Consider the following 12174-nt stretch of genomic DNA (forward strand, 5'->3'; position numbering starts at 1 on the left):
ATCAGCACTGATTCAGATTGTGCCTTGTTACACACAAATGACGGACGTCAGATGGGAAGGTGGAAGTATTGAAAGAAAGTGGAGAGGGAGCAGAAAGGGAGCCCGAGCACAAGCAAACAGGGCATTGCAATACAGAAGGCGTCCGTTGGGCCGGCGTCATGGGCAGGGCAGCCGGGCAAGGGGCGCCTCAGGTCAGCCGCTGCCGGGCCAGGCCCCAGCTCGCCCCGCTGCGCTACACACATAGGCACAGCCGGCCCAGCAGCGCTGGCCAGGCCGGACGCACGCCCGCCGGGGGCGGGGCTAGTAGCTCTGGCTGAGCCGCGCGGTGACCGAGTGCAGCTTGGAGTAGACCTTGCCGGCGGGGGAGCCCAGGATGAGGGCGCAGATGGAGTCGCGCGCGGCGCGGATGTTTTGGAAGGACCCCAGGATGTGGATGCGCGTGTCGGCCAGCACGATGCGCGTGCGCGTGGCGTTCTCTATTGTGAACTTGGTCTTGCCGTTCCTGCCTGCGGTGGGGTGGAGAGCAGGCCGGGGGAGGCGGCGGGGCAGGGGAGGTGTGAGGGAAGGGAAGGGAGGGAAGGGAGCTGGCGACCGGCATGGGAGGACGGAGCAAGCTGTGCCCGCCCCGCAATGGCCCCGCAATGGCTACTAGTGGAACGCAGCGGCAGCCGCCGAGGCCGCCGGCGGCAGGACAGCGCCGCCGGCCACGCTGCCACGCCACGAGCGCCGCCGCGGCGGGCCCGCCCGCCGAGGCGCACCCGCCATGCGTCCGATGCAGCGCGCCAGGTGCTCCCCGCGCAGCGTCTTGACATCCTTGACCTCGAAGCACTCGATGTACAGGTCGTCCAGGCGCAGCAGCGCGATGGCGTCCTGCACACGCGCAGCACGGCATGAGCCACACAGCCAAGCACACAGCACGGCATGAGCACGGCGAGGCGACGAGGCTCCGCCGGCAGCGGCACCGCTGGCGGCCCAGCCCAAGCCTGGCGCATCTGCAACGGCTGGCTGTGGAGGTCCAGCCGCGCGGCTGTGATTGCGCAGCGCTGCGTGCACGTGCAGCGCAGCGCAGGGCGAGCTCACCTGGACCTCAAAGCCCAGGATGTAGGCGTGGATGAAGTCGGCGGCGCGCTGCAGGTTGCCGGCGTCGGGCGTCTCGGGCGTCGTCTTGACCTCCACCTGCAGCGGTGCAGTGATCGGGAAATTGTGGATGCATGCCGGTGCGGGTCGTGACCTGCACTCAGGGCTGCAGCTGGCAATGCAGCAGCAGGTGTGCTTGCCAAAACTTGCGCCCCGGCCCGCCGGCGCCGCCGGCCGCCGGCTCCCAGCGCCCCCACCTTTCGCGTCTTCAGATTCATCCGCATGTCCAGCTTCAGGTTCTCGGTCACTGGCTTGTAGAGCGCCAGCCAGCTGTTCTTCAGCGGCGTCATGCGGTGCTGCGGCACCGGCACTCGCCGGAACTCTATCTTCTTGCCGTTCAGCTCGTAGGAGGTCAGAGGCGCGAATTTGGGCTTGGGCAGCCCCTGCTCTGGCCCCGCCGCCGGGCCCGCTGCATGCTGCTGCTCCCCTTCCTCCATGCCCGCCTCTATGCCCGTCATGGGGGCCGCCTGCTGCAGGATGTCATCCTGCTTGCTGGCCTTTTTGGAGACCTTGGGCATGGTGGCGCCCAAGCTGTGCTGTTTCCGGCTGCCTGGGTGCGCTGCGAGCCCTGAATTTGCAAGTGATGGTGACCAGGGATGGCCTCAATATAGCAACTGCCGCGGCAAGGCATGCGAAGGCCCGGAAATTCCATGCTGCTGCGTGCTGCGGGTTCAAGACGGCGGTGAAAGGCTCGCCACCACGCCATCACCCCTGCCAGTGTCTCCCCTTCCGATCTGAGGTGCCAGCCAGGCCTGCAGCCCCTCGTCCTCCCCCACCTTGCACCCCCATCCCCCAAGCCGCAGCCTGATCGACGGGCTGCAGCATGACTGGGGTCGGACCCGTGCTGCGATTCTGCCCAGAGAGCAACGACCTGCTGTACCCTCGCGAGGACAAGGAGCGCAAGAAGCTCGTCTACTTTTGCCGCTCCTGCCAATACCAGGAGGACGCGGACCCCAAGGAGTGGTGCGTGTACCGCAACGAGGTGCAGCACACGTCGCGGGAGAAGTCGGTGGTGCTGCAGGTGCGCCAAGCGCCCGCCGCCGCCGCCCGTCGCGACGCACCCGCCTCTGCCTGCCTGTCTAAGCAGCTTCCTAACGCCAGCTAGGGCTTGCCTGCTTCAGCAAGCATCAACAGCGCTGCTCTTGCTCTGTCGCAGGATGTGCGGTCGGACCCCACGCTGCCGCGCACCCGCGACGTGCGCTGCCCAGAGTGCGCCAACAACGAGGCCGTCTTCTTCACCTCCAGCACGGAGGAGGGCATGACGCTCTACTTCTCCTGCTGCTCCTGCGGCCACCGCTGGCGGGACTACGTCTGACGGCTGTGACGCTGCGCCAGCAGCCACCGCATACCCCTGCTGCCACTCTCCGCCTGACCCACTGTTGACGCCTACTGACTCTGCGCCGCCGCTCTGCTCTCCCTCCTGCTCTCCCCCTCTCTGCTCTTTTCCATTCCCGCTCTGCTAGTTCCCGTTCCTCTGATTTCATCTAGAAACTCGTAACTACCTGCCCTCAACTAGGGATGGATTGGCCAGCTGCAGCAGGAGCCTCCCGCCCCGCGTCAAGCCTCCTTGCCAGCGCCATCTCCTCACTGGTCGGCAGGGATGGCCTCATCCACCAGCGCCAGAAAGGCGCGCAGCTCCTCCTCCGCGTCGTCGTCCCGCTCGCCGCCGCCGCCCCGCTCCTCGCGCTGCAGCACGCTGCGCGTCATCGCCGGCTTGCCGCTCTTCTGGAACTTGGGGGCCGCGGCGCGCGCCAGCACGCGCGCCACGCGCGACTCCTGCAGCCCAGCCGTGGCGGCGATGAGCAGGCGAGGGGGGTGGGCCAGGAGGCCCTGACAGCAGGGCGCAGAGCACAGCGCTACACTGGGAGGGCAGCCTGCGGCTGGTAGGCATGGTCGGCAGCCAGGCCGTGCCATGCCGCCGCCTGCTGCCCGCCCCCAGCGCTCACATGCTCAGCCTGCCGCGCCGCCAGCTTGTCTGCGCGCGCCGCCTGCCGCCGCTCCTTCTCCCGCCCTCGCTCCACCTGCTCAGCCAGCAGCGCCACCGGCCCGCCGGGCGGGCCCAGCGCCGCGAGCCACTCCTCCAGCCGCCCCTCCAGCTTCTGCAGCATCTGCAGCGGCGTGACGCTGGCGTCCCGCGCAAACCCAGCCGCCTCGTACGCCGCCGCCACCGCCTCCGACAGCGGGCCCAGGCCGAGCCCCAGCGGCTGCACCTGTGGGTGGCTGCCGCCGCCGCCTCCACTGGCGGAGCCGGCGCCGCCGGCCCCGGCGACGCTGCCGCCGCTGCTCTCCCTGCCCAGCACCCCGCCGCCGCCGCCCTCCAAGCTCTGCCGCGCGGCGGCCTGCAGTCTGGCCGACCGCTCCCGGCTGGCAGCCACCCCCGCCTCCAGCTCCGCCACCTGGCGCCGCAGCCCGGCGGCGTCGGCGTCCAGGGCGGCTGTGGTGGCGGCGTGGTCTGCGCGCGCCGCCTCCACCGCCGACTCTGCGTCCTGGGCGGTCTGGATCTGGAACATGTTGGAGCCCTGCAGCTGGCTGAACACCGCCAGCAGCTGGGAGGGGTCCCGGAAGTGCAGGCCCTCCTCCTCCACATCCAGCACGCCGTAGTCCGGCTCGGGAGGGTCCTGCATGCAAGCAGCCAGGGGAGGGGGCAGGTGCGGCAGGGGCACTAGCCGGTCAGGCAGGGCTGGGAGTTGGGTAGCTGGGCAGCAGCAGCCACCCACCACACCCCTTTACCACCCTTTGCATTCAACGCAATCGAGTAATGGGCAGCAGCAGCTTGTGGCGTCGGGGTGGCGGGTCCCCCCACCTGCTCCGCCAGCGCCTCGCGCAGCGCCGCCGCCGCCTCGCGCTGCGCCCGCTCCGCCCGCTCAAACTGCTGCTGCGTGCGCGCCCACTGCATGTCGTTCTCCGCACGCTGCTGCGCCGCCGCCGCCTCCCGCTTGCGCGCCGCGATGGCGTCGCACTGCTCCTGCCAGGCCGCCCGCAGCGCCGCCTTCTGGCTGTCCCGTTGCGCCGCCAGCCCTTCAAACCACTCCTGGGGAGTCACGCTGTCCAGGAAGGCCTTGAGGCTGCCACAAAGACAGCCAAGGGCAAGGGAAAGGCAGCAGAGGAGCGATCGGCTTCAGAACAGCAGGGATGGTGCCTGCACGACCGGCAGCCTGCATTGCACTGTAGGATTTGCCACGATCGCTGCCGCTGTGCCCGCTCCACTTCACCCACCACCCTCACCACACCCGCCCATGCAGACACCCCAGCCCACAGCCCCTGCCGCCCACGTCTTGCACTCCTCCAGCTGCTCCTCCATCTTGCCCATCTCGGAGCGGAGGGCGGCGATGGCGGCGGCCAGGCGCTTGGCCTCTGCCGCCTTCTCGGCGCGCGCCCGCGCCTCCGCCTCGGCCCGCCGCAGCGCCTCCTGCAGCTTGGCGTCGTTCTCCTTCAGGTACTCCTCAAACCGCTGGGAGTCTGCATCCAGGGCCGCCTCCGAGGCCTGCACGCAGAGGCAGCAGGTGATGGCGGGTCAGCAGCAGTTGGGTCAGGCAGACATGGTAGGCAGGAGGCAGGGAGGTTATGGTGTTTGGGAGCAGGGTGGGGTTGCGCACGGAAGTGCAGCAGGCACAGGCACAGGCGCAGGCACGGCCATGTGTTGGGGCAGCAGCCGCAGCTCACCGCCAGTGCCTCCTCCCACTGCCTACTGCGCTGCTCCAGCTTGGCGATCTCGCTGTGCTTTGTGTCCAGGCTCATCTGCGCCAGGAAGATCTGGCGCTTGCGGGCCACCAGGTCGCGGATGCTCTCCCCATGCCGCCGCGCATACTCTGTCGCGCCGGCGCCCAGCTGCGGCAGCGCGGCAGGGCCGGGCCGCGGCTCGCCGATGCGCAGCAGGGCCTTGATCGCGGCGGCGCTCTCCGACTCTGGATCCACCAGCGCATGCAGCCTGCTGCAGGCGGTGTGCCGCTCGTGGATGGGCTGCCGTGACGGCGCCCCCGGCGGGCTGGCAGTCTGCTGCTCTGAGGGTGAATGTGACTGCTCAAGCGACTGCTCCAGAGCAAGCTGGCCCAGCTGGGCCGCCAGCACCGCGGCGTTGGGCGCCAGCGCCGGCGCCAGCGGCGGCAGAGCCTCCACCTCCGCCATGCTCCCGGCAGCTGCCTGCTGCTGTGTGCTGGCTCAATCACTTCAGGAGGGGAGCGTGCGCGAGGAGGAGCGTGCTCGAGAGCTCGGGTTTGACCAGGTGACGGGTGTGCGCGGCAGAGTGGGCTACACGCATGAATGAGATGATAGGCGAATCGGGGATTGCTGAACGAGCCGGGAGAGGCTATCCAGCATCTCTTCTTTGCCATGTCAAGTCCAGCACCGCCCTACACAGCCCGGGAGCGGCTCCCACCCTTCTCTAGAGCATTTCCCCGCCCACAATTATGCCCAATTTGGGTCTGCCAGCCCGCCAGGGAAGCCGCCCCGCTCAACAACCCTTGCTCCGCAACTAGCCCGAACCAATGGACAGCCCCAGCGTCGAGGAGGAGGATGCCCAGCTGCGTGTGCAAATCGAAGACTTGCGGGTGCGGCGCCAGGCCGGCACCGGCACCACTGCCAGTGACCGGCGCTCTCCCCGTGTGGCCCCGGCCGCCCTTGCCTAACAAGGCTACCTGTGTTGTGTGCTGCTGCCGCAGGCGGCGCTGGGCCGGTCGGAGCAGGGAAGGTGCGAGCGGCTGCATGCCTGCCACAGCACGCCAGCATCCACCTCACATCGGGCGCTTCCCTCGTGCACCGCAGGCTGGCGGCCGAGGAGCGCGCCTCGCAGGCGGTCCAGGGCCAGCGGGCGGCCTTGCAGCAGGCCCGCGAGCTGCTGTCGCTGCAGAGCCTCTTCAAGCACGCCGTGGAGGAGAACCGGGGGCTGATGGTGCAGCTGCAGGCGTGCCGGGTGCGGATCGCCCAGCTGGAAGCCGTCGGCGGCCCTGCGGCTGCTGGCGCTCCCTGCGGCGCCCAGGAGCCCGAGGCGCTCGAAGCGCGCCGGTACCCACCGCTGCCCTCGTTATCAGAGATGCAGGCAGCAGCGGTGCGCGAGGCAGCACCACAAGGAGGCAGCCACCTGGTGAGGCGGTGCCTGGGCGAGCAGCTGCTGCAGCACCGGCAGCCGCTGTCCGCAGACCGGCGCTGTGGGCAGCCAGCGGTGTCGGAGCTGCCGCCATGCCCACAACCGGCCAGGGAAGGCCTGGCAAAGGAGCCAGCGGGCCAGCGGGATTGCCACACCACCGTCAGCATGCACGCAGGGCAGCGACCTCTGGCTGCCACCCCCGCGCAGCTGCCGACTGCTCTGCCGCCCTACCAGCAGCAGCAGGAGCAGCACCAGGAGTTGCCCGGCGTGCAGCAGCCACAGCCGCCGCCAGCCAACCCCGACTTGCAGCGGGTGTACGGCGAGCTGCAAGCCCTTCAGCTTCGCCTGCAGGCAGCAGAGCAGCGCCTGCAGCTGCAGCCCCTGCCCCCAGCGGCCAGCCAGCAGCAGCAGCAGCGGTACCCCACAATCCAGCCTCTGGCAGCGCACGCTGCTCCTGCCAGTGCTGACGTCAACAGATGGGGCAACTCATCAAGCGGCAGCCCGAAGGCGGCGTGCCGGCCTCCCTCTCCCACCAACAAGCACCAGGAGCACCGCGACAGCTGGCAGCTGATCCGGGAGCTGAAGCAGCGGCGCGCACAGCTGGAGGCGGCACGCCAGGCTGCCGCCAGCGCCGAGCTGGCCAGCCGCGCTCTGGAGTCCCATGTTTCTCCACGGCAGCAGCCTGTGAGGTCTTCAGGAAAGGCAGCCAGGGGCGCGGCAGCTCCCGCCTGGCTGTTTGACACGCGAGACCCCCCGCCAGCCACCTCCCTCCTACACCAGCCACTGCCTCGCCAGGCGGTGCTGCCGGGGCATGGCAGCGGGAGCAGGGACAGGCTCGGCAGCCAGCCTTGCAGGGAGAGGGCAGCAGGAAGTGCCGGCGCACGGGGCAGGAGCAGGGGTCAGTCGCCCTTGGCCTGGCAGGCAGCAGGGCAGCCCCTGCCAGGGACAGCAAGCGGCATGAAGGCGCCTCCGGGCAGGAGTGCCAGGGCCCGGCGCAAGAGCCTGTCTGCTGTGAGTCGGCGCAAGCTCATGCTCCTGGTGGTCTTGCTGGCATCTGGGACCCCCCTCAAGCGCCTGTACCAACCCACGCATGGATTCAATGCTGCCTGTGTGCAGGAGCCGCGCCCAACCAGCACGGATAGGTGGCGGCGGCCTTTCCACCACAGCAGCGCCGCTGGCGGAGGCGCGGGGCGCAGCACCAGCCGCTCCCGCTCGGAGCAGGCAGAGGTTGACTGGCTGCTGATGGCTGGCAGGCCTACCACGCTGCTGGGAAGTGGCAGCGACGGGAGCGGCGGCGGCGGCAGCAGGGCCTACAAGCGGCAGGGCCGTCGGGGCATGAGTGGGTCTTGGGTGGAGCCACTGGTGCTGGCATAGGCGCTCGCCGCTCGGTGTTGCAGCTGAGGATGGGGATCCTCGGGCAACGGGCAGGACACACGCGATGCAAGCAAACAGATGTAAACGAGGGACGAGACGGTTCCTGCGTGAAGCAGGGCAGCATCTAGCATGGCGTGCAGCGTGGATCGTGATCATCCTGATCAGCTGCCGGCTTGCACCTCCCTGCCCTCGCTGCCCAGCGGCGGGATCCACTCCTCGTCCTCCTGGTGGCGCTCAAACATGGGCACGCCGTGCCAGGGCCGCCACTGGCTGTGGCTGGGGTCGGGGGCCACCGGCGTGAGGCGAAGCGCCACCACGCCGTGCACATGCACCTGCGGGGGGCCTCGAGCAAGCTCACACAACAGGCAGGACCAGAGGCAATACATGGTCGCCCACGGGCGGCGCCAGGCGGCTCCGCACCGCTCATACATTCCTGCGGTGCCGTGGTGACCCCGCCCACCTCTGCGGTGAGGGAGCCCGCGTACTGCCCTATGTCCCGCTCTTGGAAAAGGTCCCTGGCAACCACCCGCGTGTCGGGCGGGTATCCCACCAGCTGCCAGCGCAGCGTGAGGTTGGAGGCCTGGTACTGCTGCAAGGGGCGGGGGGTCCACCGGGCCTGGGTTGGCCAGCAACAGCCTGCTTTCATGCAGCGGCGCTGCCGAGCGGCAGCACCGCTGAAGCAGCAGATAGCAGATCCAAGCAGCTGGCCGGGCGGCATCGCCACGTGCCTGCGACAGCACGCTGTGCCTGTTGAGCAGCACCACCGCCCGGCCGCCGTCTGCCAGGGGCGCGGCATACACCTGCGCTCGGGACAGCAGCGCCGCTGCTGGCCTCAGCTTCAAACTGGGAGTGACATGCACCAAACGGCACAGTCCATGGCCCCACACGGCTGGTGCTCAACAGTTCCATGTTTCTTGCCTCTTTAGGCCCCGCCTTCCATACCAGGTCCCCAGGCACCCCCAGCTCGTCCTGGTTGACTGCAATGACCTCGTGGGTCTTGAGGATGGCCAGCGTGACAGGTGACAGCTGGCGCAGGTTTGCGGCGACGAAGAGCGGCGACTTGAGCAGCGCCCACAGCGCAAAGTGGGCCTGCTCCTCCTGGTGGCTCAGGTAGCTGCGGGCGTTGGGGGAGCCGGTGGGACCCACCTGCGGCGCCAAGGGCAGCGGTGGTACATACCCAGCCGTTTGCCTGGCTGGCACAAGCTGAAGACTGTGCCAGGCCACCATGTGCCAGCTCACCCCTGCCAGCTCAGCATGCCTGCCAGCTCAGCACCCACCTCCAGCAGGTCCAGGTCGTTCCAGGCCCCCGGCCCCGCGTACCGCGCCAGGGCCACCGACTCATCCAGGTTGAGCATGATGGAGGGCCAGCTGGGGTGGCTATCAAAGGTGGTGCGCCAGGCGTGAGCCACCTGGGGAAAAGGCGAGTGACATCCATGAGCAGGAAGGTTTGGTGGCTGGCTCGCGGGCATGCATGCAAGCGGGGAGACGGGTGGACTGATACGCAGTGCTTCTCCTGCCTTGCGCATGCGCCCACCTGTGGGCCCCACACCCAGGGGTCGCCAATGCCCTGCAAAGGCGCCCAGCAACAGCGCTGTCAGCCAGCAGCACAGCCCCGGGCCAGGCCGGCAGCGCCGCTCGCGGCAGGGCACTGGCGGCCGCCGCCCCGCTGCGCCACATACCCACTCGCTGAGCGAGTAGACAAAGGGGCGGCCGGTGGCGTTCAGGGCGTCCCTCATCGCGACGAAGCGCCCAAGCAGGTCATCATGGACGAAGCAGTTGTCGTATTTGAGATAGTCCACCCCTGGTGGCACCCAACAGCAGCAAGCCGGGCAGGCGCAAGCTCATCACGCCGAGGTTCTGATGCCTGCCCTGCTTAGTTCCCGGCTGCTGAGATGCACATGCGAGCTCGGCACCCCGCCGCAGTCCCCATGCGGCGTGCATGCAGCAAGGCTGGCCCCTGCCGCACCCCAATCTGCAAAGCTCTGGGCATCCTCCCTTTCGTGGTCGCGCGATCCGGGGAAGCCCTGGCAAGTAAAGTGCCCTGCAGCGGCCAGAGCGGCCGTGCCGCTGAGCAGGAGAGCAGCGCTGCTGGCTGCGCGCCGAGCCACAAGCAATGCTACTGCTGCCGCCGGCTCACCGCTGTCGCTGTAAATGCCCAGCCTCAGGCCCTTGCCGCGCACATAGTCGGCCAGTGCCTTGATGCCTGCAGGCAGGCAGGGGCCAAGCCGGCAGGCCAAGTCGTCCCGCCAGCATGCGCCACACGCAGCAGCAGCAGCAGCAGCGGCGCGCCTGAGGAGAAGCGCTCTCGGTCTCCCTGTAGCCTGCCATCCCCGGTGCGCTCCACGTCGCTCCAGCCGTCATCCAGCACCAGGAACCTGCGCTCCAAGGTTGGGCGGGCGCTCTCATGCGATGGATGCGAGAGCCCGGTCGGAATCATGCAGGGTTGCTGGAGGCGGCGGCTGGTGGCGGCTGCCGCGGGCCGGCATAGCATGGCCACACACACGTGTAGCCGGCATCCCGCAGCCCCAGCTCCACTATCCGGTCAGCGGCGTCGCGGATGAGGTCCTCATTAATCCTGGCGCCGAATGCGTTCCAGCTGCGCAGGCGTGGTGGACGGGCAGGGCCCGGCCTCGAAGCCTCGGGCAGCATGCTTGTCGGCGGCGGCGCAGACGAGCGGACACCTTGGGAGCGGCGGCCGGCCGCGCAGCCGCACCCAGCATGCCGGCCTCGGACCTGGCTGGCTGGCGCTGCACACGTACAACTCACGTGTTGAAGCCCATGGGCGGAGTGGTGGCTTGCCCGTCGCGCAGCGCCGCCACTGCTGGGCAGCGGCACGCGGCCGCCAGCAGCAGGAGGCACCCCAGGAAGCCAGGCGCCATGGTGTATAGTGTTATGCAATAAAAGTGGAAACGCTTGATTTCTTGAGATCCTGGGAGCAAACCGGTGAAAAGCCCCTGAGGTGCAGGGCAGGTCAGCCTTGGATCAATCAGCCGCCGCCTGGCCGCGCTGCCCGCCTCCCCACCCCCCGCGTCGGCGCCGCTGCTGCCGCCGCTGCTTCCGCTGTGGCTGCCCCCTGCCCCCGCGGCGCTTTGCCTGCATGGGTACGTCCTGCTGCAATCTGGCGGTTCCCACGCCGAGGCGGGATCCCTGCTGCGGGCAGCAACTGCGGCGCTCGGCCGCCCACCAACCCTTCCCCTTGTCGTAGCTACTTCCAATGCAGGTATCTGACTTGCATGCTTACAGCAATGCAGCAACTGGCATGTTTTCTTTAGAGATGCTGTATTGGTGAGGCATGCGATTCACAGCTCCTCTCGCTGGCGACAAGGCCAACACAACCGTCCCCCTACTTCTTGCCCTCCCCCGCACCAAACTCAGTGCCGCAGGTGGTGCAGGCGGGCAGCTGCTCGCAAAAGATGGAGAGGCAGGCCGAGCACACGTAGCTGCACAGCCAAGGGGTACGGGTAGGGCGGGGTTAGAGCTTTCAGCCAGCAGGACACACAGCGCAGGAAACACGCTGCCGCAGGTGCTGCAGCGTCAAGCACCGCGGAGAGGGAGCAGCGTGGAGTTGGAAGCCGCGGCAGCTGGCCCCCTGAGAAGCAGGCTGGCACCAGCACCCCGCAAGCAGCCCCACCCCAGGTCGATCTGGCGCTTGTGGCAGAAGCAGCTGGCCCGGAAGTCGACGTGCGCGGTGCCCGGCATGCGCAGGAACTGGCGGGTGGCGGCATCCACCGCAAACACAGACTGCGGCAGGCAGGGGCGAGTGGGGCATCCAAGGAAGGCGCAGGTGATGGCGGCGCCCAGCAGCTGCCAGGCAGGGACAGGGGGCGGGAGGCGGCAGCAGCAGTACCGACAGCAGTGGTGGTACCGGCAGCTTACGTTGAGGTACTGCACCAGCGCCACCGGCTTGCTGGGCTTCAGGTAGACGCCGCCAGTGAGGTAGGCCGCCTGCGAGTCATTCCAGCGCAGGCAGCAGCTGGCGTGAGGCGGGCTGCCCGTCTCGCGAGCCCAGCCTTTGCGGCCGAGCCAGGACGTGACATGGAGCAAGCAAGGGCAGTGCTCAATGATCGACGAAACTAGCAGGCAGCGCAAGCCACAGGACACCCACCTGCTGCAGGAATGTGGAGTGGCGGCGCCCAAGCTGGCACGCATCGATCAGCACGCCGCTCCTCTGCAGCAGGCGCCCAAGAGCAGCCGCAAGCAGGAGCTTGGTTCGGGTGCAAGCCAGAGACGCATGGTTGGTGTGGCTGAGGCAGCCCTTGGTGCCATAGGCTGCCGCATGGCACCGGCAGTTTCTCGCCGCCAGACGCTGCCGCAAACCCCCGCACCTGTGCCGAAAAGATGGCATTCATGACAGATATGTACTGGGAAGGCACGTCGGGCGCAGCCGTCAGGCACAGCACCCGCGCCGGCTGCTGCGCTCGCTGCGACGGCACGGCGCCCGCCGCTCCAGCGCCCCCGCCGCTGCCGCCCAGCCCGGCGCCTGCCGCCGCTCGGCGCTGCTGGGTGTTGAGGAAGCACAGCATGCGGCTCAGCGCACTGCTGAGCTGGCAGTTGCTGCCGCAGGTCCGGACGCTCTGCCC

General features: G+C 68.7%; 6 protein-coding genes across 6 annotated transcripts; 2 read left to right on the forward strand and 4 right to left on the reverse strand.

Annotated features, from left to right (window-relative positions):
- Positions 1-300: 300 nt before the first annotated feature.
- Positions 301-1574, reverse strand: CHLNCDRAFT_25917 (hypothetical protein; the record flags this gene model as incomplete). The annotated part of the gene is made up of 4 exons (XM_005845430.1): positions 301-506; positions 759-870; positions 1081-1176; positions 1335-1574. The coding sequence occupies 4 exons, from the start codon at positions 1572-1574 to the stop codon at positions 301-303; spliced, it is 654 nt and encodes a 217-aa protein (XP_005845492.1).
- Positions 1575-1960: 386 nt separating this feature from the next.
- CHLNCDRAFT_25864 (hypothetical protein) lies at positions 1961-2452 on the forward strand (the record flags this gene model as incomplete). Its single annotated transcript, XM_005845298.1, has 2 exons — positions 1961-2158; positions 2294-2452. The coding sequence occupies 2 exons, from the start codon at positions 1961-1963 to the stop codon at positions 2450-2452; spliced, it is 357 nt and encodes a 118-aa protein (XP_005845360.1).
- Positions 2453-2721: 269 nt separating this feature from the next.
- CHLNCDRAFT_53955 (hypothetical protein) lies at positions 2722-5262 on the reverse strand (the record flags this gene model as incomplete). The annotated part of the gene is made up of 5 exons (XM_005845431.1): positions 2722-2913; positions 3084-3755; positions 3941-4202; positions 4410-4621; positions 4801-5262. 5 exons carry the CDS (start codon positions 5260-5262, stop codon positions 2722-2724), a joined length of 1800 nt encoding a protein of 599 aa, XP_005845493.1.
- A 359-nt stretch (positions 5263-5621) lies between these two features.
- Positions 5622-7594, forward strand: CHLNCDRAFT_137181 (hypothetical protein; the record flags this gene model as incomplete). Its single annotated transcript, XM_005845299.1, has 5 exons — positions 5622-5684; positions 5796-5824; positions 5899-6217; positions 6428-6904; positions 7337-7594. 5 exons carry the CDS (start codon positions 5622-5624, stop codon positions 7592-7594), a joined length of 1146 nt encoding a protein of 381 aa, XP_005845361.1.
- A 161-nt stretch (positions 7595-7755) lies between these two features.
- On the reverse strand, positions 7756-10473 carry CHLNCDRAFT_137182 (hypothetical protein; the record flags this gene model as incomplete). The annotated part of the gene is made up of 12 exons (XM_005845432.1): positions 7756-7926; positions 8055-8183; positions 8335-8394; positions 8537-8740; positions 8872-9003; positions 9129-9161; positions 9274-9395; positions 9561-9635; positions 9732-9797; positions 9857-9969; positions 10098-10190; positions 10361-10473. 12 exons carry the CDS (start codon positions 10471-10473, stop codon positions 7756-7758), a joined length of 1311 nt encoding a protein of 436 aa, XP_005845494.1.
- A 488-nt stretch (positions 10474-10961) lies between these two features.
- CHLNCDRAFT_13819 (hypothetical protein) lies at positions 10962-12009 on the reverse strand (the record flags this gene model as incomplete). The annotated part of the gene is made up of 5 exons (XM_005845433.1): positions 10962-11034; positions 11226-11335; positions 11471-11539; positions 11700-11762; positions 11920-12009. Coding segments are annotated over 5 exons (405 nt in total), but the record flags the coding sequence as incomplete, so codon positions are not given.
- Between the last annotated feature and the right edge of the window lie 165 nt (positions 12010-12174).

Source organism: Chlorella variabilis (assembly GCF_000147415.1).
Source record: "Chlorella variabilis unplaced genomic scaffold CHLNCscaffold_18, whole genome shotgun sequence".
Classification (NCBI taxonomy): Eukaryota; Viridiplantae; Chlorophyta; class Trebouxiophyceae; order Chlorellales; family Chlorellaceae; genus Chlorella; species Chlorella variabilis.